Source organism: Denticeps clupeoides, chromosome 6, assembly GCF_900700375.1.
Source record: "Denticeps clupeoides chromosome 6, fDenClu1.1, whole genome shotgun sequence".
Lineage (NCBI taxonomy): Eukaryota > Metazoa > Chordata > Actinopteri > Clupeiformes > Denticipitidae > Denticeps > Denticeps clupeoides.
Window position 1 is genome coordinate 24,434,972 of NC_041712.1, and position 25,733 is coordinate 24,460,704.

Genomic DNA, 25,733 nt, shown 5'->3' on the forward strand with positions numbered 1-25,733 from the left:
CGCAGCCTCAAACGGATGTTTTATACGTGTATATATTAAAACAATTCATTAAACGGACCCCACTGATCCCGATCCCGCCTGCCTGTAAATGATGGCAGACACAGAAATACTTTTTCATTCAAACAAATGGAAAATTATTGTAATAATAATAATAATAAGAAGAAAAAATTTAAAATTGGCTTATTTCAGCGACTGAGGCAGTTTCATGGCAATTTCTTTTTAATGAAAATGCCTGCTCGGGTTGGATGCCAAAATGTGGTGAAATTTGAAATACCAGAAAAATTGAACGTAACACACGACCGTCGAGCTAAAATACTCTGAATCTGGAATATTTTGACGTGCGCCGCGCCGCCCGCGGTTACGATACTGAAGAGATGGGGTTGTGAGGGGAGCCCATCTGGGTCAGAACTTTGTCCAGCCACTGCAGAGGGCCGTGGAGGTGGACCTCGATCCAGCAGGGGGTGCTGGTGACGTCCTGCCGGTGGTACTCTGCACCCCAGCCCTGAGCAGGATGGACGGATACACGTGAAAATGCAACACAAATCCTTTTAAGTTCTAACATTGGTTATATTTCATGATGTCAAAGCACAATCTGATTTTAAATCTCCAAATACTACTTAACTACAAATTTGATTCTAGTCATGTGACCATCTGCGCACCGTATCGCACTACTGCCTTACTTTGACGAAGCTCATTCTGATGGTGCACATCTTGGTGAGCTCGTACACCACTTCAAAGCCGTGGTTGACCGACTGGGAGAGCAGCTGGGCAAACAGCTGGTTGTTGAAGATCTTCAGGCTGCAGCCGCTGGGGATTTTGCAGACGGTGGTGGCGTGGAAGCCGTGCTGGTAGTTGCAGTTGCGGCTCTGGACGAAGATGCTGCTGTCGCTCAGGCACTCGGCGTACACCTCGCCTCCCACGTAGTACAGATGAACGCCTGGGGTGGGCACATGTTTACATTCAAATGGGATTCTCCGAGAAAAAAAAAAAAAAAAAAGTCACTTTGACCCTACAAACTTCTGTAAATTATCTGATGGGCCAAAGGTTTAAACTTTTTAAAGATCCCATGACACGAAATTGTATTTTTTTTTTTTTTATTTTGGTCTTGTTGGTCCTCAAATTCTGTATCTGACGCCTCTTTCCGAAATTCAGCCTTGGTGCAGAATTACAGCCACTTTGATCCGGTCCCACAATGAGATTTCCCAGGACGCGCCGTTTCACCATCTGTAGCTTTAAATGCTAATGAGGAGGAGAGCGGCCTATAGACGTTGGACGGGCGTTCGCGGAAATTACGTCATCAACACAAACCACGATGTTTGGCGCATTTTTCCAGAAACCCGCTGGTTCTTCAGAGTCCCGCATGACTGAACTAATACATTTGTGCTCAATTTTACATCCAATCACCGAGCAACTATGACGCTTCGCTTTGGAAGCCATGCCGGTCGGTGGAGATAATATTTTAGGGGAGGGGCGGGAAATTGTCTGGGCGGAAAAAGCCTGAGGAGGAGGTAACCTTTTCCCCTTATGACATCATAAGGGGACAAATTCCAGATCCGACCGTCTGTGCTGCTGCTGCCTGAACAGTGAAGCAGAATGAACAAAACTCTCTTTACACCTGTCGCCATTTCTAGAGACTGCAGGACCACAGACAGGCTCGGGGAACTCGTATTAATGTTCAATCATCTCACAAAGTCACATTTTTATAAAATTTTTGGAGAGTTCTAAGACGATATGTGGCTTTGAGGTTTTACAGATCCAGGAACAGGCAAACCCGCGTCTATTATTTCAAAGCAGCCTCAAAAGATTTATTATCCAAAAATGCCGTCTTGGCGTGGAAGGAGTCCAGGGGACGTCTTTAATCAATTCAATATCTAACAGCCTGACTTGGCTTTTATCCCCGGCCAACAGAGTCCCTCTTTCCAGCCTCCCTACCCCGTCACCCGTGGCAACATCGTACCATTCCTCCTCAGCCCGGCGCTCTTCTCCACGCCGTTTCGGGCGGGGCACGTACCTTTGCCTATGTGGCGGCGCGTGTGCTCGATGGTGGAGTTGCGGTTGACGTTGGACAGCAGGCCGAGGCAGAAGCGGTTCTTGTTGTTGGAGGGGTCTGTGAAGCCATCCACCAGGATGCTGCGGGACGAGGCGTGGAAGGTCTCGCCCACGCGGTTGTTCAGCTCGTAGTAGGCCACCGAGCACCAGAACTGGGGCTCCTCGTAGCACACCGGCCGCAGCTCTGGGGTCAGACGGCACACCGTCAACGGAGTGGCGCAGTTAGCCACATAACAGTGACAATGACATTTTTTTACAATGTAATTATTCATATAGACTTCCACATGAACCCATCAAGTACCAAACACGACCACAAACTGACAAACTGCAACTACATTTCCCACAGTGCATCAGTTTAAAACTGGCTCACGTCCCCTCTAGGTCGGCGTTGTGATTGGACGATGAGTTGTGAACAGCGCCGTGCGGCGGCGGAGGCTTCACCTCTGTGCTGGGAGGTGAGGATCAGCTTGCAGCTGCCGGACTCCACGGGCTTCACGTCCTCCGAGGGCGTGGTCTCCATCATGCTGTAGGGCGGGGGCGGAGTCTCCGCTGTTGAAGGGAGATGTTCCACAAAATACTTTAAGGTCAAAGGTCACTGGATCAAATTTAAACTTGAACACGATCCAGTCCATCCGAGTCAATCTAACACCTGCGACGTGGTACGGGCTGCTGACGTCGGCGCCGCTGGCGGGGGAGTCGGGGTATCCGCCGGGCGACTGGGCGAGGGAGCTGGAGGGGGAGGAGAACGGCACCGCCTGGAAGGAGTCGGGGTAGGTGGCGTTCTGCGGCATGAGCGGCTCGTTGTGGAGGGACGTGTTGCGGAACTTGGCCAGCAGGCTGTGCTGCGGGTTGAACTCGCTGTGGCGAGGGACCAGCACTGGTGGCAGGACTGCAGCAGAGGAATAAAAAAAACAACAAAAATTACTACCATCGTGTCCCCAGGGGGACTGTCCCTGTCACTACTCTGGATGATAAAAGTGGTTGTAGCCTAGTGGGGTAACACACTTGCCTCTGAACCAGAAGACCCAGGTTCAAATCCCACTTACTACCATCATGTCCCTGAGCAAGACACTTAACCCTGAGTGTCTCCAGGGGGGGACTGTCCCTGTCACTACTGATTGTAAGTCGCGGATAAGGGCGTCTGGTAAATGCTGTAAAGGTAAAAGTGTACCTGGTGTCTCCACGCGCCGGTAGTGGTACGGGTTGATGCAGATGTCCTTCTGCTTGGAGCCGAAGGGGAACTCGCAGCAGTCCAGAGCCTTGAGCTCGTGGTGCGACTGCAGGTCGGGCCAGCGCCACACCCGGCAGTAGATGACGTGGGGGAGGCCCTTCCGGTGCGACACCTGCAGCCTGCCGTCCAGGGAGCGCGGGATGGTCACGCACTTGCTGGGCTGGCCGGGGCAGCTCAGCGCCCGCTCCAGCTCCTCCATGGCGCCCTTCTTCTTCTTCAGCTTCTTCACCAGCGAGTCCACGGCCTTCTCGGCCCACTTCTCCTCCTCGTCCCCCTGCTTCCAGCCCAGGAGGCGCTTCACCGCCGGGCTGGTGAAGGAGAACAGGGAGGTGATGGACGTGGTGGAGTGCATGGGGGACACCAGGAGAAACGTCGGCGGCGAGCAGGGAACGTGGTGACTCCTTTACCTGCTGCAAACAAACAAGAGACAGACTCATTCCAGGATCAAATCCTGATACTTCATGAATCTATGAGCTCCACAACTCTCCTGCTGGCTCCGTTTCAGAAATATACTACTAATAATAGTAATAATAGGGTGGTAGTAGCCTAGCCTACACACTCACCTATGAGCCAGAAGACCCAGGTTCAAACCCCACTTACTACCATCGTGTCCCTGATCAAGACACTTAACCCTGAGTGTCTCCAGGGGGGGACTGTCCCTGTAACTACTGATTCTAAGTCGCTCTGGATAAGGGCGTCTGGTAAATGCTGTAAATGTAACAATAATAACAATAATAATATTAATAATATTGATGATGATGATGACGACGAGAACGGAACTCACTTTATACTTTTAAAAAGTTCTTTTGTCTGCGTCTGTGTGAAAGTGCGGGGAAGGTTCCTCCTACCTGCGCTCCTCGGCTGGACTCGGCGCGGTCTGCTGTCGGGAAGCAGCCGGAGACGCGGAGCCCCGGCGGCGTCAGACAGACGGGAGCCGCGCCGCCTGCGTGCAGGATCCATCCGCCGCGCTGGACGCGGTCCCAGGACGCCGCGCCCCGCGCCGCGGGAGGCCGGAACGCGCCGCGTGTCGGTGTTCGCGGTAACCGGGCGCCCGGCCCTCGCGGCGGGGGTCGCGGCGGGGTCACGCGCGGGGCTGTTTACGGCGGCGCCCGCGCGGACGCGCGCCGACACGCGCGCCGCCGAGCCGGGGGGGGGGGGGCGTGTCGCGTCGCGCGCGCCGCCGCCGGCCCGCGGATCGATGGCGGCGCTACTTGTCGCCGCGGAGGGACACGGGGCCGCGCGCACCGGCCGCCGCTGTTAATGACGCAAGGCCGGCTGGCGACAGAGAGTCTGGCTGCTTGACATTTTCACAGTTTACGGCTGCAGAGCGGGAACCAGACAAAGCCGAGAAGAAGAACGCAGAGCGGGAGACATGTAGCATTACACCGCAGACAGAGACAGGGGGAGACAGGGAGAGACAGACAGAGAGGTGTGCTGAGAGAGAGACAAACTGAGATGGAAAGACAGAGAGAGAGAGACAAACAAAGAGAGGTGGAGAGACAGAGAAGTGGGCTGAGAGAGGGAGACCGAGGACAGAGAGAGGGACACATGTAGCATTACACCGCAGACAGAGAGAGGTGAGCTGAGAGAGGGAGACAAACAGAGACACAGACAAACTCAGATGGAAAGACAGAGAGGGGGCCTGAGAGACTGAGAGGAAGAGACAGAGAGAGACAAACAAAGAGAGGTGGTCAGACAGACAGACAGAGAGTGAGACAGACAGAAAGAGAGAGGGACAGACAGAGCGGGAAAGACAGAGAGAGAGAAACAAAGAGAGGTGGTCAGACAGACAGAAAGAGAGGGGGTCAGACAGAGACACAGACAAACGGAGAGACAGACAGAGAGGTGAGCTGAGAGAGACAAATTGAGATGGAAAGACGGAGAGACAAACAAAAAGAGGTGGTCAGACAGACAGAGAGAGAGGGAGAGACAGAGACACGGATAAATAGAGAGAGACAGACAAACAAAAAGAGGTGGTCAGACAGAGAGAGAGGGAGACAGATGACTTCCTGCCTTGCCGACAGACAGGATAGGAGGACAAACAGGGTGTTCTCCCACAAAGCTCATCTGCGTTAACAAGGCCAGGCCTGCGAGCTCCAGCCAAAATGAACCTCACCATAAACTGTGCAGCACTTTTTTTATGCCTGTAATTTTATTATGGAGTTGGATTCTAAAAATCTATTTTAGCACGGTAAATCTACTAGTGTGTCTACAATGAAGAAAAATGGTGGGGAAAAAAAACATGTGTTTTGGTAAATTAGTCTCGAGTTGAAAATGGCCATTTCAGCATTGTTAATCCTTTTTTGATTGGCCCATTTATAAAAATTCCAACATGAAAACCAAAATTATTTGAACTTACGGACACTGTAGATGAAGGTTCTTTTTTGTTGTTGTTGAATTTAAACAACTTTAGTTAATAATCCCTGAATGTTAGAATGTACAGCAGTTAAGGGACTGAAGCCAACAATAAAAAATACCCTGTTAGCGGGCCCTCATATTTTCCTTCTTGATACGATATGTTATGTTTGTGATGTTTTATTAAGTGTTTATGGGTTGGGAAGTGTGTAAAAAGAACGTAGTGCGGAACAGTACTTTTTTTTTTTTTTTATTTGTCTTAATGATTCCTTCCCTCAAAACAGAAACATATAAAACAGGATTTCACTACAATAATATACTTGACAAAAAAAAAAAAAAAAAGTGGCGCTGTCCCGCAAAAGCTGACTGCAGACCCCAGCGGCGGCGCGTCCTGACGGTGGTTCGCTACTCCGTTTTCCTGGGAGGCTCCAGCCTCCAGGCACCAGTCATGTAACGAAGTCTGATGAAGACCAGATCCCGGCCCATCTGCAGCCAGCTCCAGAAAGGCACCAACTTGGACCCTGAGGGAAATAAAAATGTGAACAAGTGTGGACACCATGTGGACACCAGAGCGCCTCGTACACCGCCGCTGCTCCTCGGGACTCGCCTTCAATCTCCGTCCAGTTAACGGCGACCTCGGCTATGGGGATGTGGAAGCACTGGGCGATGTAGAGGAGCTCAACATCAAAAGCCCTGTGGCGGGTGGAGGAAACCTCTGTTATGTTCAGAGGACTGAAAACACTGAAACTTTTTAACATCTTAAACAGCTCACCATCGCTCCACATGCAGACTAGAGAAGGTCTTGAGGGCAGCTTCTCGGGTGAAGAGCTTAAAGCCACACTGAGTGTCCTTGATGCCCTTCACACAGAAGAACCACACCAGAAAGTGGAACCCGTACATAAGGAACGTGCGGAACATTGACCTCTGAAACACAATCGCAAGACGTTCAGTCGATAGGACACAAGAATGGGACAAAAAAAGACCAGATCCAGATACTGAACCTGAGCCACTGAGGCCTTCTCAAGATGCGCCCTGGATCCACAGGCTATGGCCATGTTGTCCTGCAAGGCATCGAGGTTTTCATTAGAAAACCGTGGCGTGGAAATGACAGCTGGTGACATTTTGCCATCCAACCGCGTCACTCACTGGCTTCGGGCTGAGATTCCGAAGTCCAGCCTCCACCTTCTCAACGTCCGAGAACCTCGTGGCTCCATCAGCGTCCGCCATGAGGATCAGCCGCCCGCGTGACCGCAGAGTGCCCTGAAAGGTGCAGCCATTAAACGTTTCAGAAACCCAAAATATCATCGGAAGATTGGAAAAAATCTAAACTACGGTGCGTTTTTCCGATATAATATTGATTTTTCCTAAACTAAATTAGCAGTTCAAAACTAGTCTTTTAGAAACACCCTCCGATTTGCAGATGTTGTTTCTGTTGGAAATGGAATATCTGGATACATGCAAACAGGAACCGTCCAGGCAACAATTAGTCCAGAGTTCCATTGGAATTATGCTGGGTTCATCAATGAAGTCGGCCACTTGATTGATTGTCAGAAAACCCTTTTGCAAAGATCTTTTTTGCAAAGCAATAAAACTGGACATCTGCTGCATGGTTATTTGTTTGTAAATGACAATTAATACGGATGGTAGTAGCCTAGCCGGTAACACACTCGCCTGTGAACCAGAAGACCCAGGTTCGAACCCCACTTACTACCATCGTGTCCCTGAGCAGGACACTTAACCCTGAGTGTCTCCAGGGGGGGGACTGTCCCTGTAACTACTGATTGTAAGCCGCTCTGGATAAGGGCGTCTGGTAAATGCTGTAAATGTAATACAGTAATCGTTTCTATGCAAAATAATTTTTTCATAGGAAACAAAAAAAAAGGGCGTTTGTAAACTTTGGAACCGTAGCATAAATCCCGAAGACGGGTGGCTCCGTGACGAAGATTACCATTCTCACGGCTCCACCCTTGCCACGGTTCCTCGCCAGCGTTAGCACCCTCACTTTGTCCGCACCATACTTCCTGGTGTAACCTAAGGCAACCTAAAAAAAAAACAAAATAAACAAAGAGAAGCCAGATAAACAGACAGCCACGATGAGATAGAGATCTGCGAAGATTTAAAGCCGTACTGTTCACCTCGGTCGTTTTATCTTTGCTGCCATCATCGACCACGATAACTTCGTACGTGAATGAAGGCTGCTGCTTCTGCATTTACACACAAAGGAAAATATTCAGCACAGCGCTGCCCCCTTGAGGAAAAAACATGCATAAAAATACAAATACATAAAACACTTACAGCATTTATTACAAAAGCACGCGCAACAACAAAAAAAATAAATTAATTTTAGACTAAAATCATCAGCAGAGTTACAAAAGTTTTTAGTAAATTCCCCAAACCTGTCTCTTCTCCAAGTACTCCATGGTTTCATCCATCATGACAGGTACTTTGTGAGAGGAAACAGTAAAGTAAAAAGATTAATACATTAATATATGAAGTAAAAAGATTAATACATTTACATTTGTGGCACTTGGCAGACGCCCTTATATCCAGAACGACTTACAGTCAGTAGTTACAGGGACAGTCCCCCCCTGGAGACACTCAGGGTTAAGTGTCTTGCTCAGGGACACAATGGTAGTAAGTGGGATTTGAACCTGGGTCTTCTGGTTCATAGGCGAGTGTGTTACCCACTATGCTACTTCCCCTGATAAGTGGGGCACTGGTGGCCTAGCGGTTAAGGAAATGGCCACCATAATCAGAAGGTCACGGTTTCGAATCCTGAGCCACCAAGGTGCCACTGAGCAAAGCACCATCCCCACACACTGCTCCCCGGGCGCCTGTCACCAAGGGTGATGGTTAAATACAGGGGACACGTGTCACAGTGTCACCGTGTGCTGTGCTGCAGTGTTTCACAATGACAATCAGTTCACTTTCACTTATCCACTCGGTTGTGAATGTGATATTATCCCTAAAACATGTTTAATATAAAGAGGAGCGGGGCACAGGTCGAGTGGCTTGATTGTGAGTGAGGCCTGTTCCGTTACTCACACCGCAGTTGCTCATTGTAGGACGGCACAACGACGGAGAGCTGCCGGGAGAACGGCTCCAGCAGGCTGGGGAAGGCTTCCTTCTCCCCCCAGGCGTTGTGGAAGAAGCTCTCCTTCTCGTGCTCCTGCGGGTCCACCATTCCAGCCGTGACGTGGGCGACCACTGCACCCTGCGGGTTTTTACACAGTCAAGCGCGCTGCAGGTGACCCCGAAACCACGACGCCCGACAAGGCCTCAGTAAAGTCAGCAGTGGGTTCTGTATTCGGCAGACATTCTCGTACTCATGAAACAAAAGCCTGGAAATCTCCACTTTTACAAAGTCATGCATGTCTGTCAACTTATACAGGTTTCAAAATAAAAGCCCCGAAATCTCAACCTTATTATCTACGGATTTCACAAGTGTGAAAGTGCATAATGCTCATGTAGTTTCGCCCCAAGTTGAAAGGCGAGGTTTTAATGTCAATTAAACCCTTCCCCGAACTTTTATTTTGAAACTTATTTCGCATTTTCACAATTTATCGGCTGCAGCGACTGGAAAACCGACGCGTGTGTGTGAATGACTTTGTGAAAGTGGAGACTTGCAGGTTTTACGCCGAACGAGCGAGAGAAAATCCAGCGGAGACCCGTGAATGTCTGTCGAACACAGAACTTTATGAAGAAAAAAAAAATGTACATTCATGACAGTCGAATTCTGCACGGCAGCCGCAGCGTGTCGTGTCCTCACCAGAACGAAGGCGAGCGCCGCCAATGACGCCAGAGCCTGAACTACTTCACCCAGACAGCAGTCCATTCCTCCCGACGCGCAGGACGCGTAAACTTCACTCCCGGTCACGGAGAAGCTGCGACGCGGAAAGCCATCCTGTCACCGCCGTGGACCACATCATCACACCAGGACAAGAGGGGCTCTGCGGGCGGAACGGAGCGTTTGCGGGCCGCGGCGTCGCCCCCTGGCGCACCGGAAAGTCAGGAACTCCCGGAGACCCGCGTAATTTTGCACCATTAACATTTAGATAATTTTTTTTTTAGATTAAATTCAATATATTTTCCCGAATCGGTAGAAACTTCGCTGACCGGTTCAATTGTGCAGAATAACGTCACGCTTTTTCAGCCAACGTTAGATTCGTTAATTCGCCTCTTCCTGAAATGTCGCCGTTCTCTAAATTCACGGGTAATCGAGATAAAGTATATACACGCATAGACTAAAAAAAGAAGAAAAAAGTATTACATTCTGAGAGGGTCCATTTGTCCTTTATGATTCGGTGTTTTTGTAACGAATCTGCGGATACCGAATGCTTGGCGGCCTTTTGGGGATTTTCACGTGGGAAACCTAAACATCATGGCAGCGGGATTCAAGTGAGTTTGGGGATAAGCTGCCCATTTTTGCCGCATGTGCTGATACGATTACAAATTCACGCAAGAATATCCATATTCTGTTTAATTCTTGGTCTTTTGTTGTCTATTTTGCTCCATTAATCACTGAATGCCAGCGGTAACGGAATGAATTTGGATTCAGTTTAGCATTTACTGAAGCACCGAGGCGTTGATGTTCAGTAATTATGTAAAAAATGTGGCGCTTTATATAATTCAGGATATTGGTCCTTAACCGTTGTTATAACACCGGCGTCTGTCCACAGGACCGCAGAGCCCCTGGAGTACCACAGGAGTTTCCTAGTAAGTTCGTAACATAAGATTATCAGGCACATGTGGCGTTTTTGAGTTATGTGTAGCATCCTGTTTTCCTACACAGAAAGAAAACTGTCGACCTGATGGAAGGGAGCTGGGTGAATTCAGAGCAACTACACTGAACATAGGTACTCTTTATTCCCGCTAGGACGGACGTAGGCAGCCTTTATTCCTACTAGGACGAACACCTATGTACTCTTCATCTGTGCATCCTTTTCAGCGGTTCATAACAGATTATTGATCATGGGTATTGACTTTAGTCTTTGTCGTGTCCAGGTTCCATACTGACTGCTGAAGGTTCAGCCTTGGTGAAAATTGGCAACACCACAGTAATTTGTGGGATAAAAACGGTATAACGTCTTAAAGAAGATTTGAATCTTAACCTCCTCTCCTCCCATGGACACAAGCGACCAGTGTTTTTGTCTTTATAGGAACTTGCCTCACCAACAGTTGATGGACCTACTAAAGGATATGTTGGTAATATGAATTTTTTTTATCCTGTTGTTGCATGTCCCAACATCTGCTCTGCAGGGTTCCTGTGTTCATTAAAAATCTAGAAAAATCATGGAATTTGAATTTCCATGATTTTAGAAAATTGGAATTTTCAGGAATACGAAATAAAGATAAAGTTCTGGCTCCATGTTTCAGTGCCCAATGTCGAACTGCCTTCACTTTGCTCTTCCCGGTTCCGGTCTGGCCCGCCTGGAGAACAGGCCCAGGCCGCCAGTCAGTTCATCGCTGACGTCATAGAAAGGTGACACTTTTCTTCCAATGCTGTTCGTGAAGTTGAGTCCTGGGATTTATGGTAAACTCTTTTACTTTTCAGCTCCGAGGTGATCCAGACCGAGGATCTGTGTGTTGAAAAGGGAAAGGTGAGGCTGTTCAGGCTGCCTGGTTCTACATTAGAAGGTTAAAAGCTCAGTGGTTTGTGGGTTAACAGTCTGATGTGTGTTGCAGCTCTGCTGGGTGCTCTACTGTGACATCGTATGCTTGGATTATGACGGAAACCTCCTGGATGCCTGCATCATCGCTCTTCTGGCAGCTCTGAAGAACAGTGAGTCTCCCAGCATGATGTTCTATGCTTACGTCACAGACGGTGCGATACTAAACCACCTTAAAACTGTCTCAGCACAACTGCCAGAGGTCATGATAAACAGCGAGACGGAGCAGCCAGTCGTGGACCTGGAAAAAAAACGACCTCTAAAAGTCCACAGACATCCTGTTGGCTCCTCGTTTGCTGTGTTTGATAAGTACGTTTTTCTGGCATTTTATTTAAACATTTCAAACAATTATTTTGCTCTTGTAACTTGTTTTTGTACCATAATTTTAGCCGCTGTATGATCAATAACTCCAAAAATGCATAATGTAACACATCAGTGTCAAACTTGTGATCCGAGATCCTTTAATATACATCTATTATAATTGTCCGATGATATGAAGCGCTGATAACACAAACTACAGATCCCATAATGCAGTGCTTCAGTTGCCATGCCAAACGCAATCCTGGTTGACCCGTAATCGGAAGGTTGCCAGTTTGACTCCAGACCTGACCTGCATCTCCACACGGGTTCAGGCGCTATTCTGAACAATGTCAACATTTAGGATATGGCAACACTGTCCTGAAACGTTACCATCACATGCCCTTCCATTGTGCCTGTCCAGAACAATCCTAATTGTGGACCCTACGGCAGAAGAAGAGTCTCTGTCCACTGGCCTGATGACTGTGGTGATGGACGAGGAAGGGCGCATGTGTTGTCTTCACAAACCAGGCAGGTTTTTTTTTTTATCTACACACCTATGCCAACCTGTAATAAATGTAAAGGGGCTGAGCGTTCATCTGCCTGAAACAGGCGGCACGGCCCTGTCAGGAGAGAAGCTCCAGGACTGCGTCAGCAGAGCCGTCGCGCGCCACACGGAGGTCAGGAAGCTCATAGACAAAGTGCTGGAGAGCATGAAGATGGACACGTAAAGACGAGCGGGAGACACCTTTCTTTTCTCTAAAAAGTTGTATTTTCCACCGTCAATTTATATTTTCTTTTTATCACAATAAAACTGGTGACAAAGAACATGTACAAAAAAAAAAAAAAAAACCTGCGTCGGTGTCCAGAAATGTCTTCCACGCGTTAGATTTCTCTTTCTTCATAAGAATATACAGTAATTCAATGCGAGTAGAAGAAAATGCCTCTGTATAAAAAAAGCAGACACACACACACACAACTGCATGCTGGGAAGAAGACTCCTCATTCAGACATCCAGCGAGAGGGACGCTGCCGATTCTCACAGACAGACGTTACAATGAGCAACGGGACAGTCAGGCACGTTTTCTTCCATTTTCCAGTGTGCACAACTTCTCGTTATTTTTTGTTGCCGTTGTTGTATTTGTGCCAACCAGCTCCCGTGGATCGCGCCGGCCATTTTTATTTTCACGAAAGGGAGGAACACAACATGCCACACGGGTCCCTATTAGACGTCTAAATTCACAATTTACTCTTTAAAAAATATAGTCTTCTAAAACTCCTTTGTTAAAGGTATACATTTGTGATTGCCCAGTTGCCAGGGCAACCACACATCTCCTCTTCTGTAGGAGACTTTGTGATTGGTGTAGTGCGGGCTGGGCGTGTCCGTCACGATGAGGGGTGGGGCTGTGGCGTGATGCGCTTCCTCTTACTTCTTGGTTGGCTGGCGGAATGTTGCCGCGGTGGCGCCGGCGGAGGCCCCGCCCCCATAGCCATTTGCTGCTGCTGCATTTGGTGCTGCAAGAATTGCAACTGTAAGACAAGAGAGGGGGAGATGAGGAACGGATGAGCCTGCAGCTCAGTCGCCGTGTCGTGTGTAAGGGTTAATAATGCAAAAATAGAGGGGCAGTAGGCGCGTGCGCTGGTGGGGGGGGAACAAAGTCTAAAAACCACTCAGAAAAAAGCGGTTAAAAGTCCCCTGACATGAAACTTTTTTTGCTTTTATATCGGTCTTGTTGGTCCTCTAATACTGTATCTCACGTGTCTTTCCGAAATTCAGCCACTTTGATCCAGTCCCACAGTGAGATTTCCCAGGACGCACCGTTTGGGCGTCTGTAGCTTTAAATGGTAATGAGGAGAAGAGAGGCGGGACAAGGGGGAGAGCGGCCAATAGAAGTTAAGGGGGCATTCGCGGAAATGACGTCACCAACACCGTTCACCAACCACAATGTTTGGTACAGACAGGAAGTCGTGTAACCTTTCCCGGCATAAGGGGACAAATTCCAGATCAGACCGCTCTCTACAAACCCTGACAAAAGTCTTGTCGCTTATCTATTTTGTAGAAACACCTGCTATTAACCTGACTTTTAATTAATCAATTGGTTTTAGAAATAGCTCATATGAAAAGCTAAACCCTACCAAATTATGTTTAAGGCATTGAAAAAACGTCAGCATATTATGTTGTGGGGCTGTGAGATCCAAATTTAATATCTTGTATGACTTCCATGAGCTTGAAGGACTGCATCCATGCGGTTTGGCAAGAATTCATACAATTTATTGATGAAGTCATCAGGAATAGCAAAGAAAGCGGTCTCGCAGGCATCCATATTCTTTGGTTTCATCTTTCATGATCCTCTTTCATCCTACCCCACACATGCTCAATGATGTTTGGTGACTGGGCTGGCCAATCCTGGAGCATCTTGATCTTTTTCGCCTAGAGGAACTTTGATGTGGAGATGGAAGTATGTGATGGAGCACCATTCTGATGCAGAATTTGTCCTCTTTTATGGTTGGGAATATAAAAGGTAGCTCAGATTTCTTGGTATTTCAGAATGTTGATGTTGCCTTCTACCCTGCAGATCTCTTGCACACCCCCATACTGGATGTAACCCCAGACCATGATTATTCTGCCACCAAACTTCACAGTTTTCTGGGTGAATCTCGGATCCATGCGGGATCCAGTAGGTCTCCTGCAATATTTGCGGCGACTGTGGTGTAATTCAACAGAAGATTCACCTGAAAAATCCACCTTCTGACACATTTCCAGTGTCCATCCTTTTAGCAGGCTGTGGGCCATGGCAAATGCCACATGGTTTTTCAGTTGTCTTGTTTAGTGCTGGCTTCTGGGCACTGATTCCACCATGGAGGCCATTTCAAGACAGAATCTGACTAACTGTTCTGGTTGACACAGGGACTTCAGGTGACCAGGTCTCGTGGAGAAAATGGGCTGGCCTTGGATTTTCAAGCCAACAAACGGTCCTCTCGAGCAGTTGTCTTGCGCGGTCTGCCTGACCTGGGCTTGTCAAAAGCGTCTCCAGTCTCTTCAGATTTTTTTTTTTTTTTTTAAATCCTCTGTACTTGACGCTGAGACACATTGAAGGTGTCTGCCACATCAGCAGTGGATCTGGTCTTCAGCCTCTCGATAATCAACACTTTAGTCTCAGGGTGAATCTCAGGCATATTTTCGGAGGTCTAGTTGCAGTTGATGTGAAGGTCTAGTGTTCTGGGCTTCTTTTTATACACACCTGTCACCTAGGTGATCCATTATTAGGTCACAGGTGAAGCTCCTATGACAAGGCGACAACACTTATGTCTTTGCAAAAATTAACTCAATGGGCTTTAACAAGCTTTGAATATTAGAATACTTTTTGACAGTTTCGTTTTGCACTGAAACATTATCACAAAAGCTGTTGTGATAAAAAAAAAAAAAAAAAATCTTGATTAGAAATATATTTCAGCGGCACTTGAGGTCAATTTGTACACAAGTGACGAGACTTTTGTCAGGGACTTTAAATGGAAAAAAAGCAGAACGACCAAAGCACTCTTTACACCTATCGCCATTTCTAATAACTGGAGGACCATAGACGGGCTTGGGGAACTCGTATTAATGTGAAATCATCTCACAAAGGCACATTTTCATGATAGGGGACATTTAAGAAGAGAGCAGTCAAGTGACATCAAAGCAACTGATGGGGGGAAAAAAGGTTGGCCACATGGCCATGCCTGCATCACAGAACGTCTACAATTCAACTGGCATCCCGCTCTGGTGTGGCGGGGCAGCTATTGCTGAAAAATGTCTCGCACGTATACTGGGTGTGGCCAAAAACTCATTCAAAGCAACAGTCAGAGCAACAACCTGGAAATGTCTGAATAGTCTGGTCCAACAAGCACTATTAACTGGTTTCAGATCAAATCAATTCTGTTATTACTGGCTATTAAAATAAATTCACTATCTAATGTATTAGATATCCCCATATCCTAAAATTCAGGGAAATAAAGCAAATTTAAGGCTGAAATAGGGCACAGTACACTGCTCCATAGAACAGTGGTCTGTTTTAGTGTTGATTTTCTGATCTTGCAATAAATCCATGCTCTCCAAGCGTCTGCAGAAAGCCATGCGCTGCAGCCTCCGCATGCAGGCGTCACCCCAGCATGCCCAGCGGCGCATTTATAAAAGGCAGCCCTGGTGCTCTAAAACTAAAAGAAAAAAAAAAAATGCAACAAGAGGCAAAATGGCGGGGGGCTTTACAGCGAAAGAGGCGAACATTGTGGGATATATTATAGCTGTAATGTGAGTGAAGCAGCGCCTTCTAAACACTCTTCCTGCACACTTTGTTTTAAAGTCCCTGAATGATCCCGATGTGGCAATGTCATGTGTTACTGTAATATCAGGACATGGACGTGGGTGGAGGTGTGGTGGGGGAAAACCCGGAACGTAAGAAAGGAAGCAGTATACTGACAGTACGGCCCGCCGCCGCGTCTGGGCGCCGAGCGGACGGGCCCGTAAGGAACAGTTACACACAGTGGTGTCGGTGCGGTCCGAGTTGCTGCATTACTTGGATGTGCGGCTGTGGCGGCTGCTGGAGCCTCGGTGACGGAAGGCCGGGCCCAGACCCATCCAGCCCGCAGCCCAGCTGCGACAGCACTACACACGGGCACAGGAGGGGCGGGCCAAAAACAGAGGAGGGGAGGGGAAGAAGGCGGGGTGAGGAAAAGGGGGGGGAGTCAACAGAAACAGAAAAAAAAAAAAAAAAAAAAAAAAAAAAAAAAAAAACAGGATGTAGCAAAGAAGGGTGTCGGACTTTCTTTCAGCTAATGACCTGTCTGACTCAGGACAATTGGACAACTGGACAATTCAACACAACCTGACTGAACTGAGCCCTGGTTTTGATTAGTACTGTTCTACCTAGAGAGGCAGAGTACATTGTGTTAGTACATTTATTTATCTCCTGTTAGTTCCGGTGAAAATACGGGCTACGGGTTGTTATCTGACTGGATAGCGTGGATTAAAAGTTATAAAAGATTTACCTGCAGCTGGTGGAGACATGAATCCACCCAGATTGATGACAGCAGTCTGCTGGGCTCCCAGACCCTGGTCAGCTCCTCCCTGGTCAGCCTGAAAGGTCAAAGGTAACACGCTAAACCCCCAAATCTTGAATATTTGCTTCTAAACGAGTACCCTGTATCAACTGTCTGGAAAAAAATGAGATCAGTGGACGTGTTTCTGTACGTCTGTTATAAATATTAGCCCGTTAACTTATTGCACTTTATGATTATTAATCTTACCCACCATAGACCAGGTTATCAACTGCAAATATGCATTTATTCCTTCCTCAGCCCCTCAGTTTGATAGGTTACGTTAGTGTAATATTCGGCCTGTGCCTCACCGTCTCCCCTTGCTGCTGAGGGCTGGATGTTGCAGACTGGCTGCTCTGTTGCTGAGGAGAGAACTGGGACAGCTGCTGCTGCTGCAGCGAATTGAAGATCAGGGGGGCAGTGGGGATCTGAGGGACACACAGAAACCAATCCAGCATGGCCATAATCCTCACCAGAAACTTGCACACTCACGCTGCATATCTTTACCTGAAGCACATTCAGCGGTCTCCCAAAGGGACTTCCTGTAGAATACAAAAGGCACACGGCTCAGAATCCTTCCATTCCGTCCACCGATCGCACACAGCTAACGTATTCATGGATGAACAGAGACCGCACGTGTTTCTGTACCAGTTTGAGGAGCTGGCTGCATGGTTGGCATCAGACCCCCGGACGGCAGAATCCCGCTCAGGCAACCTGGGGATAAGCTGCTCATCAACGTCTGGGGGCTGCTGCAAGCGGGGAAACCGATTCAATAAAACAAGGTGCTAAAGGTGATCAAGTGACCTAGAACTTAGCACTAGGGCTTTTAATCTCGTCAATTTTCTGTGTTAGCTGTGTTAATGCCCTTATTTTTGCACCAAAATTTTTTTTGCTTTTAAATTATATTTGTTTACAAATGTTATTTAATTTAATCTTGGCAATAAGGGCCTTGAACGGAATCTTTGTATTGTTCCCATTGAAAGTGAAAACGTCTGATTTCTATGCTGCGACTGAGTTGATAAAACACTGAAAAACTGACATTTACTTATTCACTGTCGAATTACAGTAGAACATGTTGGTTCATTTCTTTACCTTCTGTCACTGAAGTGAAATTAGACATTTTGAAAAGTTACTAGTGGTTACAGGCAGCCATATTGGAAGAGAGCAATGCAAACATTTTTCTGCTCATTGTAGTGCACACAGGTGTACGAGACCATAACTCTGGTACTTGAAAACATCATGTGATCATGTAGAAAATTTCTGGCACGCATCATGATGCATCGATATCGAGGCACTGACGATGGTAATCAAATCGAATCATGAGACCAGGGAAGCTTCACACCTCCCAGTCACTACTGATTGCAAGGTGCTCTGGATAAGGGCGTCTGGTAAATGCTGTAAATAGAAGCCATGACGTTTCAGGGGAGGGGTGGGAAATTCTCAGGGTTGAAAAAGCATGAGAAAAGGGAGGTAACCTTTCCCCTTATGACGTCATAAGGGGACTAATTCCTGATCAGACCGTCCGAGCAGCCGCTCTCTGAACGGTGAAGCAGAAAAACCAAAGCACTCTTTTCACCTATCGCAATTTCTAGCCACTGCAGGACCATAGACAGGCTCGGGGAACTCGAAATAATGTTAAAATCATGTCACAAAGCGACATTTTCATGATAGGGGACCTTTAATTTAGATGCATTAGAAGTAATTAGTAATTAAGTCATTATATAATTATATATAGATAGATAGAGAGAGAGAGATAGAGAGAGATAGAGTGGAGAGAGAGAGAATCTTACCAGACAGATCCCACTACATTGATAAAATTGAGCCCTGCTGGGTTGGCCATGACCTGTGAAGGTGTGCTGATGGACGTGGGGAGGGGGATGGTCACCACCGCAGGGCCAAGTGTCATCGGCTGCTGGGCAAACGGGGTGAGGAGGGTGGGCTGCTGGGAAACAGAGGGGTCTTGCGCCGTGGGCGTCAGCAGGGGCGTTGCATTCGGGGCATCACTGAGGTGCGGCGTAGAACAGGGCGTGTTGGTAGGGGTTGGTGTTGATGGCTTAGGCGTTCCTGATCCTTGCATCCAAACATGGCCACATGTTTACACACACACGTGTACTTATATGAATACAGAGCTCGAGTTGAATCCGGGGAGACTTACTCTGTGATGAGCCCATGGGAGACAGGGCTGACGGGGACAGCAGGCCCATCTGATTCCGCTCCATGGAGTGCTTCCTGCTCAGCGGCTGGCTTTTAGTGGGCGGGGGGGTCGGGCACTTCAGGTGGCCACCAGAAGCCTGGGAGCCGTACGGGTTACCTGCAGCGAGGCGATCAGGACTCAACAACTGGGCCTGGGACTCAAACGTCAGTCTCCAGACACTGAATCGGCGGTGGCGTACAGGTTCTCAGCGCGACCGGGAACCGGTATCGTACAAAACATCAGTTAAATCACTACAGAATTGTGTAGAAGAGGGGAACAGGAGGTAAGATCAGGGCTGGAGTTTTACCTGAGGAGCTGCTGATGTTCCCAACCGGCATTTTAATGGGCGGCGGCCGGTGCTTCACACCCTTCCCTAGTACAGAAGACTGCACCAGTGCCGAGAAGCCATCAGTCTGGTGGCAAACAAACAGGACAGACACATCATGAAACAGCTCACAGACAAACAGGCACACCTCCAAAACAGCTCAAGAACGAAGACAGGCACATCACCGAAACGGCTCTCCGACGAACACAGGCACATCACAGAAACGCCTCGCAATGAACACAACAGGCACATCACAGAAACGCCTCGCAATGAACACAACAGGCACATCACAGAAACGCCTCGCAATGAACACAACAGGCACATCACCGAAACGGCTCAAGAACAAAACAGCGGCAGGCACATCACCGAAACGCCTCGCCGACATACTGAACTTGCATAGTCTATGGGATTAAACTTTCCTGCCCATGTTTTTAATCCAACAAAAATAATTATGCAACGTAATTGATCTTAAAAGACTAAATAAATATTTCCTTTTAACCCTAAATATCTTTTCATATGTAAATCACAGAGACCACCCGAGTGCGCTCAGCTATTCCTGGATCCAGAGGGGGGTTTCTTCTGACCTCGCTCTCCCTGCTGGGGGATAGCTGGCTCTGGCTGACGCTGCCAGAGTTGTGGGACATCTTCACCGGGCACTTCACATCCTTCTCATACACCTCCTTATACTGATCCAGAAACCTGCGGAGAAGCAAGGAGACGGAGTACCTTCAACACACATCCAGCATGTGAAACACACAAATATTAATACTAATAACAATAAAAGGAAGCAAAATCAGGTAAATCGTACCTTTCAGCATCTATTTTGGAACCGATAAGGAAGCTGTCAGCATAACATAAAAGGAGAAAAGGAAGAAGGAATGGCTAGGTGAGGAAATTTAATTTGCAGGCGTTTCTTTTTATGAATAAAATCTTAATAACTTTGGAGTTATTAAACAAAAAACTACTTAGATAATTCTAGAAACACAAGTAGTTGTTTGTGACTTATGTCACTTATCCATATAAGTTCTCACCCCTCCATACACGCATGTGAGATTAGAAAGTTTGTCATTTGTTCGTGTGCATGTGACCATGCGCTGCTCACGGTGCGTGGATGAGGTGCAGGTCGGTGGTCTCCTCCTCAACTCTGGACTCTTTGGCGCTGTAGATCTTCCCATAGACCAGCGGGTCACCCACCGACTGGAATATGGTGACTTTTGTCCTCTGAGCCTGACCCCCAACCTCACATTCAAATATGTAATCATCTTTCACTTCCTGTGCGAAAAAGGCACAGAACGGGTGTTATTTATTATTTTTTTTATATTTTGGGTATTTTCTACAGGTAGAGAGATGTTCAGAATTACGGTTGTGTTACCTGGCCAGGCCACACGGTGGGCTGGGACTCCTCCAGTTTAATGGACTTCTCCACCGTGGCGTACTTCTCCACCTAAACCCGGGAAAAGACCCTTTACATCGTGGCTCAGCAGCGAACACTCGAAGGCGCGGCCACGCCCGCGGGCCAGAGTAAACTTACGTCGATTTCTGACGGGGTGGCGAGCTGGCAGCTGCTTTGCTTCCACATGTCCACACACTGGCAGAGAGACGGCGGGGGACAGAGGGTGAGCGTGCGTGAGCGCGAGTACAAAAACCAAAACCAACAGTCAGCAAGTGAGCAGGTAAAGAACCCCCCCCCAAAAAAACGCCGCCGCTCACGTTTCCGGCCTTGGAGATCTTGAGGTCTATCGAGGGGGCGGGTTTCCTCTCCCTCCTCTTCTGCAGGTAGTCGAAGAGCCGCAGTTGAGGGGGGGTGGGGAGGTGGGCCATTTCCTGCTGCCGGTTCAGCGCCGCTCGAGAGTACCGCTTGAAACACCTGCGGCGCAAAGTCACACGGGTCATTTCTGTCTTCAAAAATAAAGTGAAGTGATTGGTTGAAACAGGTTATTACTACGGCCAATTTATATTTGGTGAGGGTGGTAGTAGCCTAGTGGGTAACACACTCGCCTATGAACCAGAAGACCCGGGTTCGAATCCCACTTACTACCATTGTGTCCCTGAGCAAGACACTTAACCCTGAGTGTCTCCAGGGGGAGACTGTCCCTGTAACTACTGATTGTAAGTCGCTCTGGATAAGGGCGTCTGATAAATGCTGTAAATGTAAATGTATATTTTGGAGCAGTGTTGGCCTAGCGGTTAAGGAAGCGGCTCCGTAATCAGAAGGTTGCTGGTTCGAATCCCGATCTGCCAAGGTGTCACTGAGGTGCCACTGAGCAAAGCACCGTCCCCACACACTGCTCCCCGGGCGCCTGTCATCGCTGCCCACTGCTCACTAAGGGTGATGGGATAAATGCAGAGGACAAATTTCACTGTGTGCACCGTGTGCTGTGTATCACATGTGACAATCACTTCACTTCAAATCAAACTTAAAACTTCCCTGACTTCCTGTACAAAGAAATGTCCAATATAACATTTGGGTTATGAGCAGAAAAGGAAGACTTCTAGAAAGTTGCACATTTTTAGAGCAGGAGATTTTCCAGAAAGGTCCTGAGGCGTGGGAACCCTGACCGATGCTTGCCTGCAGAATGACATCCAGCTCTGCACACATGAACCTGAACTAAATCCCTGGGCCCTACTCCATCCAGACCAGAGAGTTCCTCCACGGCTTCACCAGTCTAAGACTGTTCTTGCCCGCGGCTCTCAGAAAGGGGAACGACCCACCAACCTACATCAGAATGTCTCCTTCACGAAACTCACATAAACCCTCCCAAACTCGAACCCTATACCACTTTCTGAACTTGCTTCTGTTCATGACGTCAGGCCGTCCTAAAGCTTAATTAATAGTCCTCATCATCAGTCTGTTGGATAAAAAGCATCTGCTTTTCCGTTCCAAAGAATGGAATTAATTCCACCTTACCATATCAGAATCAGAAACACATCTTTGGCCATTTATTGGTTATCCAGACTACGGTGTCTCATTTGTAAAAGGAAAAAGAATAAATTAGAAAACAGTCCTCAGAAATCAAGAAACCAGAAAACAAGCCAACCAAAGCTCTGTGAAAGTCATGGTGAAATTCCAACAGGTATACACGGGTCTCGCATCTACATCAGCTACCAGACTGCAGATCATGACGTTGCCTCCAGTCATCCAACAAACCACCAAAGACGCAGCCTTCAGCAGAACCAGAAGCGCACGTCCCTCCTCACCGTTTCATGGAATGCGTGTTCATCTTTTGTTTGTTGTACAGCAAGCGGTTGGCTGTACAGGTCACCGTGATGGAGGGGTCCAAACACAGCGGCTCCGCCGTGGCCAAGATCAGCTGACTCTCCAGCTGCAGCTTGTCGTCCTGGGAGAAGAAACACAGTTTCAGTGGCCTGGTGGGCAAGACACCCGCCTATGAACCAGAAGACATGGGTGGGCACTGGTGGCCTAGCGTTTAAGGAAGCGGCATTTACAGCATTTACAGCATTTATCAGACGCCCTTATCCAGAGCGACTTACAATCAGTAGTTACAGGGACAATCCCCCTGGAGCACCTTAGGGTTAAGTGTCTTGCTCAGGGACACAATGGTAGTAAGCGGGACTTGAACCTGGGTCTCCTGGTTCATAGGCGAGTACCCTGGTTCATAGGCGAGTGTGTTACCCACTAGGCTACTACCAGCCCCGAGGTTGCCCGGTTCGAATCCCGATCCGCCAAGGTGCCACTAAGCAAAGCACCGTCCCCACACACTGCTCCCCGGGTGCCTGGCATGGCTGATCACCAAGGGTGATGGACACTTTGGCAGAGGACACATTTCGTGTGCTGTGCTGCAGTGTATCACAATGACAATCGCTTCACTTTCACGTCAGAAGAGCACAAACTAAAAAGAAGCCACAAAGGGTCAGATTCTGCAGGCAGAAATGCATAAGTGTGGTAGTAGCCTAGCGGGTGACACACTCGCCTATGAACCAGAAGACCCAGGTTCAAACGCCACTTACTACCATCGTGTCCCTGAGCAAGACACTTAACCCTGAGTGTCTCCAGGGGGGGGACTGTCCCTGTAACTACTGATTGTAAGTCGCTCTGGATAAGGGCGTCTGATAAATGCTGTAAATGTGTACATAAAAACAAAGAAAACATTATACTTAGACATGAATGAACACAAAATCCCAGTAATTTGCACAACGCTTTTTGAAGCAAGCAGCTCTGGAGAAGAAGGTGCACTCACGAAGAGAGGAGTGTGACCAACGAAACTCACCTGTGTCCATCTGTGATGGTCACTCGTCATTGCATGGACGTCACAGATGAGGGTCTGAAAAGACAAACAAGTTCAAACGTCACCTCCAGGACTAACGACTCAGTGATCATGAACCATTTAGCTGCCCTACCTGAGCATCAGGACCCTCACCTGCATGGTGGGCCTAAGCAGTATGTGGCGGCTCTGGTAGGTGGGAATCTTGGCGTTTCCGGACTGCCTGTAGTCCCTGACCTCCGCGATGACACAGCCGCAGTGAAATATGTTCACCTGAGAGATTCCAAAATTGGTCTTACTGCTCCCCTCACAGGTCACTGGCCACATGGGTCCATCACTGACCTGGGACTTTTCTAGAAGGTCGACCAGGATTGGCGGAAGCTCCTCAGCGTCCAGGTACTCTAGCAGGTCCCCTTCTTCATACGGAAGCCGGATTGTCTCAGAGTCTGTAGAAGAAGTGAGGGAGGCAACCTTTCGATTTTTTTTTTGCTTTTATTTCAGTATTGTTCGTCCCCAAATCTGACATCTCTTTCTGAAATTCCGCCTTGGTGCAGAATTACAGCCACTTTGATCCAGTCCCACAATGAGATTTCTTAGGACGCACCATTTCACCGTCTGTAGCTTTAACTGCTAATGAGGAAGAGAGAGGCGGGAGAAACGGGAGGTAACCTTTCCCCTTATGATGTCATAGGGGGGACAAATTCCAGATCCGACCGTCTGAGCTGCCGCTCTCTGAACGGTGAAGCAGAATGACCATTTCTAGCCACTGTAGGACCATAGACAGGCTCGGGGAAATCGTATTAATGTTAAATCATCTCACAAAAGGCACATTTTCATGTCATGGAACCTTTAAACTGTAAACTTTTTATTTTATATGAAATCACTGTAGAGATGTAGAGTGAAGGCATCCCTACAAATGCACAACCTACCAGAGCCATTCTTCCCTCTGAGCATCAGCGAGTATCCTTCATTCCCAGGATACAGGTTCACCACCAGGCACGAGACGGACTCCTGAGACACCAGCTTCTCAAGTAGATTCACATTTCTTCTCAGTTTCTAGGGGGGAGGAGCATCAGACACACATTAATTCTGCAAATACCATCTCCCCCGACCCGGTCAAGTTCCACTTCTCAATCAGGAGAGGTCGAGGCCTGGCGGGACTCATTATTGGAGGGTTGTGGGTTCGAATCCCAAACCGCCAAGGTGCCACTGAGGTCCCTTTGATCAAGGTACCGTCCCCACACACCGCACCCTGGGCGCATACATGGCTGCTCACTGCTTACCAAGGGTGATGCAGGGTTACATGCACAGGTGCATTTACAAATCACCAAAACAATCACTGTCACCTTCGGTTACATGACAGACAATAAAAAAAGCGCTATGCTGCGTTCCGCCCTTCATCACAAACAACTTCAGACTACCGGTGAACTGACGTTTCACTGTATTAATGTTTCCCTCCAACCCCTAATAGGAACAATAAAAGTGGCGGAACAGGCAGTACCTTTAACTCTGGCTCCTTTTCACACTCTTCAGTGTATATTTCATAAAGCTTATGATATAAGGACTTCCTTCCACTGGAAGAGGCTCTGCATCTTGCCGGCCGCTGGCGAGCACTTTCAACGATGTACTGCATGAAAAAAAGGCAAATTATCAAGACATTCAGCAAACTGGGGTGTATTTACTTAGCGGAAAGTTGATCACCTCAGCCCGATCCAATGCATATTCCAAAACTTGTTGCTGCAGGTTGGGGGGAAGCAGATTGCGGATGAATGCATGACAGAAAGCACGTTTCATTTATTAGTACTACTAATAACAATAATAAAAACCATCGCGCGGTCCTGCAGGTGCCTGCGACGCGGGGAGTCTCACCATCGTGCTTCCACGCCGGCGTCGATGTGACAGGCGACGTCGCGGTCCTGATCCCCCCGACACAGTCACAGTCACCTCCCGGGGTTCGGCATTCACTCCCTGCGGATGCGAGCTCAGCGTTCAGACGTTAAAACCCGCGCCCACCCGCTCACCATGACAGGCGCAAAATGGCCCGGTTCACGGCGACACAGAGCGGGAGAACGGGACGGGCTGCTCCGGCTAACCGCTACTGCCAAAGTCTGCCAAAGACTCACGCTGCGTCGCGCATAACCGTGGAGCGCGGGCGACACAATGCTGCCGTCGCGATCCGGTGCGTTCAGCGGGCACAACTCCGAGCGGCCATTTTCTCCCCGTGCAACAACAAAAACTAAACTTCCGGTGCGAGGGGTGGGCGGGGCCAAGCGGCGGGAGCGCGCACGTCGTCGTCGGCGCGGAAACGTGGAAATGT

The 25,733-nt window shown here is 48.3% G+C and overlaps 4 protein-coding genes across 7 annotated transcripts; 1 reads left to right on the forward strand and 3 right to left on the reverse strand.

Moving 5' to 3' along the window:
* Window positions 1-14: 14 nt before the first annotated feature.
* smad9 (SMAD family member 9) lies at window positions 15-4,432 on the reverse strand. Its single transcript, XM_028984573.1, has 7 exons — window positions 4,129-4,432; window positions 3,221-3,690; window positions 2,699-2,938; window positions 2,491-2,598; window positions 2,012-2,233; window positions 681-937; window positions 15-502 (listed from the first exon to the last, which is right to left on the reverse strand). The coding sequence occupies exons 2-7, from the start codon at window positions 3,630-3,632 to the stop codon at window positions 359-361; spliced, it is 1,383 nt and encodes a 460-aa protein (XP_028840406.1). The 5' UTR covers window positions 3,633-3,690; window positions 4,129-4,432; the 3' UTR covers window positions 15-358.
* Window positions 4,433-5,966: 1,534 nt separating this feature from the next.
* alg5 (ALG5 dolichyl-phosphate beta-glucosyltransferase) lies at window positions 5,967-9,654 on the reverse strand. Its single transcript, XM_028983312.1, has 10 exons — window positions 9,405-9,654; window positions 8,681-8,849; window positions 8,032-8,078; window positions 7,771-7,839; window positions 7,584-7,676; window positions 6,782-6,895; window positions 6,637-6,696; window positions 6,408-6,559; window positions 6,243-6,328; window positions 5,967-6,156 (listed from the first exon to the last, which is right to left on the reverse strand). The coding sequence occupies exons 1-10, from the start codon at window positions 9,468-9,470 to the stop codon at window positions 6,041-6,043; spliced, it is 972 nt and encodes a 323-aa protein (XP_028839145.1). The 5' UTR covers window positions 9,471-9,654; the 3' UTR covers window positions 5,967-6,040.
* Window positions 9,612-12,440, forward strand: exosc8 (exosome component 8). Its single transcript, XM_028983313.1, has 11 exons — window positions 9,612-10,033; window positions 10,315-10,351; window positions 10,428-10,491; window positions 10,640-10,713; window positions 10,795-10,840; window positions 11,012-11,117; window positions 11,190-11,235; window positions 11,321-11,417; window positions 11,493-11,613; window positions 12,026-12,132; window positions 12,214-12,440. Exons 1-11 carry the CDS (start codon window positions 10,017-10,019, stop codon window positions 12,330-12,332), a joined length of 834 nt encoding a protein of 277 aa, XP_028839146.1. The 5' UTR covers window positions 9,612-10,016; the 3' UTR covers window positions 12,333-12,440.
* Window positions 12,432-25,733, reverse strand: supt20 (SPT20 homolog, SAGA complex component). 4 transcript variants are annotated; one of them, XM_028983310.1, is made up of 24 exons: window positions 25,540-25,733; window positions 25,286-25,384; window positions 25,118-25,153; window positions 24,918-25,043; window positions 24,346-24,472; window positions 23,759-23,862; window positions 23,573-23,689; window positions 23,423-23,476; window positions 22,392-22,531; window positions 20,904-21,060; window positions 20,725-20,781; window positions 20,566-20,637; window positions 20,296-20,465; window positions 20,002-20,034; window positions 19,778-19,892; window positions 19,176-19,281; window positions 18,830-18,985; window positions 18,465-18,744; window positions 17,323-17,423; window positions 17,182-17,216; window positions 16,986-17,102; window positions 16,627-16,714; window positions 16,155-16,243; window positions 12,988-13,131 (listed from the first exon to the last, which is right to left on the reverse strand). In XM_028983310.1, exons 2-24 carry the CDS (start codon window positions 25,286-25,288, stop codon window positions 12,988-12,990), a joined length of 2,427 nt encoding a protein of 808 aa, XP_028839143.1. In that variant the 5' UTR covers window positions 25,289-25,384; window positions 25,540-25,733. The 4 variants fall into 4 exon arrangements, with proteins under 4 accessions (XP_028839140.1, XP_028839141.1, XP_028839142.1 ...); XM_028983307.1 differs by having other exon boundaries at window positions 12,432-13,131; window positions 17,323-17,420; window positions 25,286-25,659; XM_028983308.1 differs by having other exon boundaries at window positions 12,432-13,131; window positions 16,121-16,243; window positions 25,286-25,659.

Bases quoted from the DNA above. Each gene is read 5' to 3' on its own strand.
- smad9 (XM_028984573.1), bottom strand. From the start codon at position 3,632: ATGCACTCCACCACGTCCATCACCTCCCTGTTCTCCTTCACCAGCCCG. The intron at 2,939-3,220 runs GTACACTTTTAC...CCTCTGCTGCAG, and splicing joins CCGGCGCGTGGAGACACCAG to TCCTGCCACCAGTGCTGGTC. The intron at 503-680 runs GTAAGGCAGTAG...CATCCTGCTCAG, and splicing joins TCAGAATGAGCTTCGTCAAA to GGCTGGGGTGCAGAGTACCA.
- alg5 (XM_028983312.1), bottom strand. From the start codon at position 9,470: ATGGACTGCTGTCTGGGTGAAGTAGTTCAGGCTCTGGCGTCATTGGCG. The intron at 6,896-7,583 runs GTAATCTTCGTC...TGCACCTTTCAG, and splicing joins AGGGTGGAGCCGTGAGAATG to GGCACTCTGCGGTCACGCGG. The intron at 6,329-6,407 runs GTGAGCTGTTTA...CACCCGCCACAG, and splicing joins AGTCTGCATGTGGAGCGATG to GGCTTTTGATGTTGAGCTCC.
- exosc8 (XM_028983313.1), top strand. The intron at 10,714-10,794 runs GTATAACGTCTT...TTGTCTTTATAG, and splicing joins TAATTTGTGGGATAAAAACG to GAACTTGCCTCACCAACAGT. The intron at 11,614-12,025 runs GTACGTTTTTCT...GTGCCTGTCCAG, and splicing joins TCGTTTGCTGTGTTTGATAA to AACAATCCTAATTGTGGACC.
- supt20 (XM_028983310.1), bottom strand. The intron at 21,061-22,391 runs GTGAGGAGGGAC...TTTGCGCCGCAG, and splicing joins AACACGCATTCCATGAAACG to GTGTTTCAAGCGGTACTCTC. The intron at 16,715-16,985 runs GTGAGGCACAGG...TTGACCTTTCAG, and splicing joins CTCAGCAGCAAGGGGAGACG to GCTGACCAGGGAGGAGCTGA.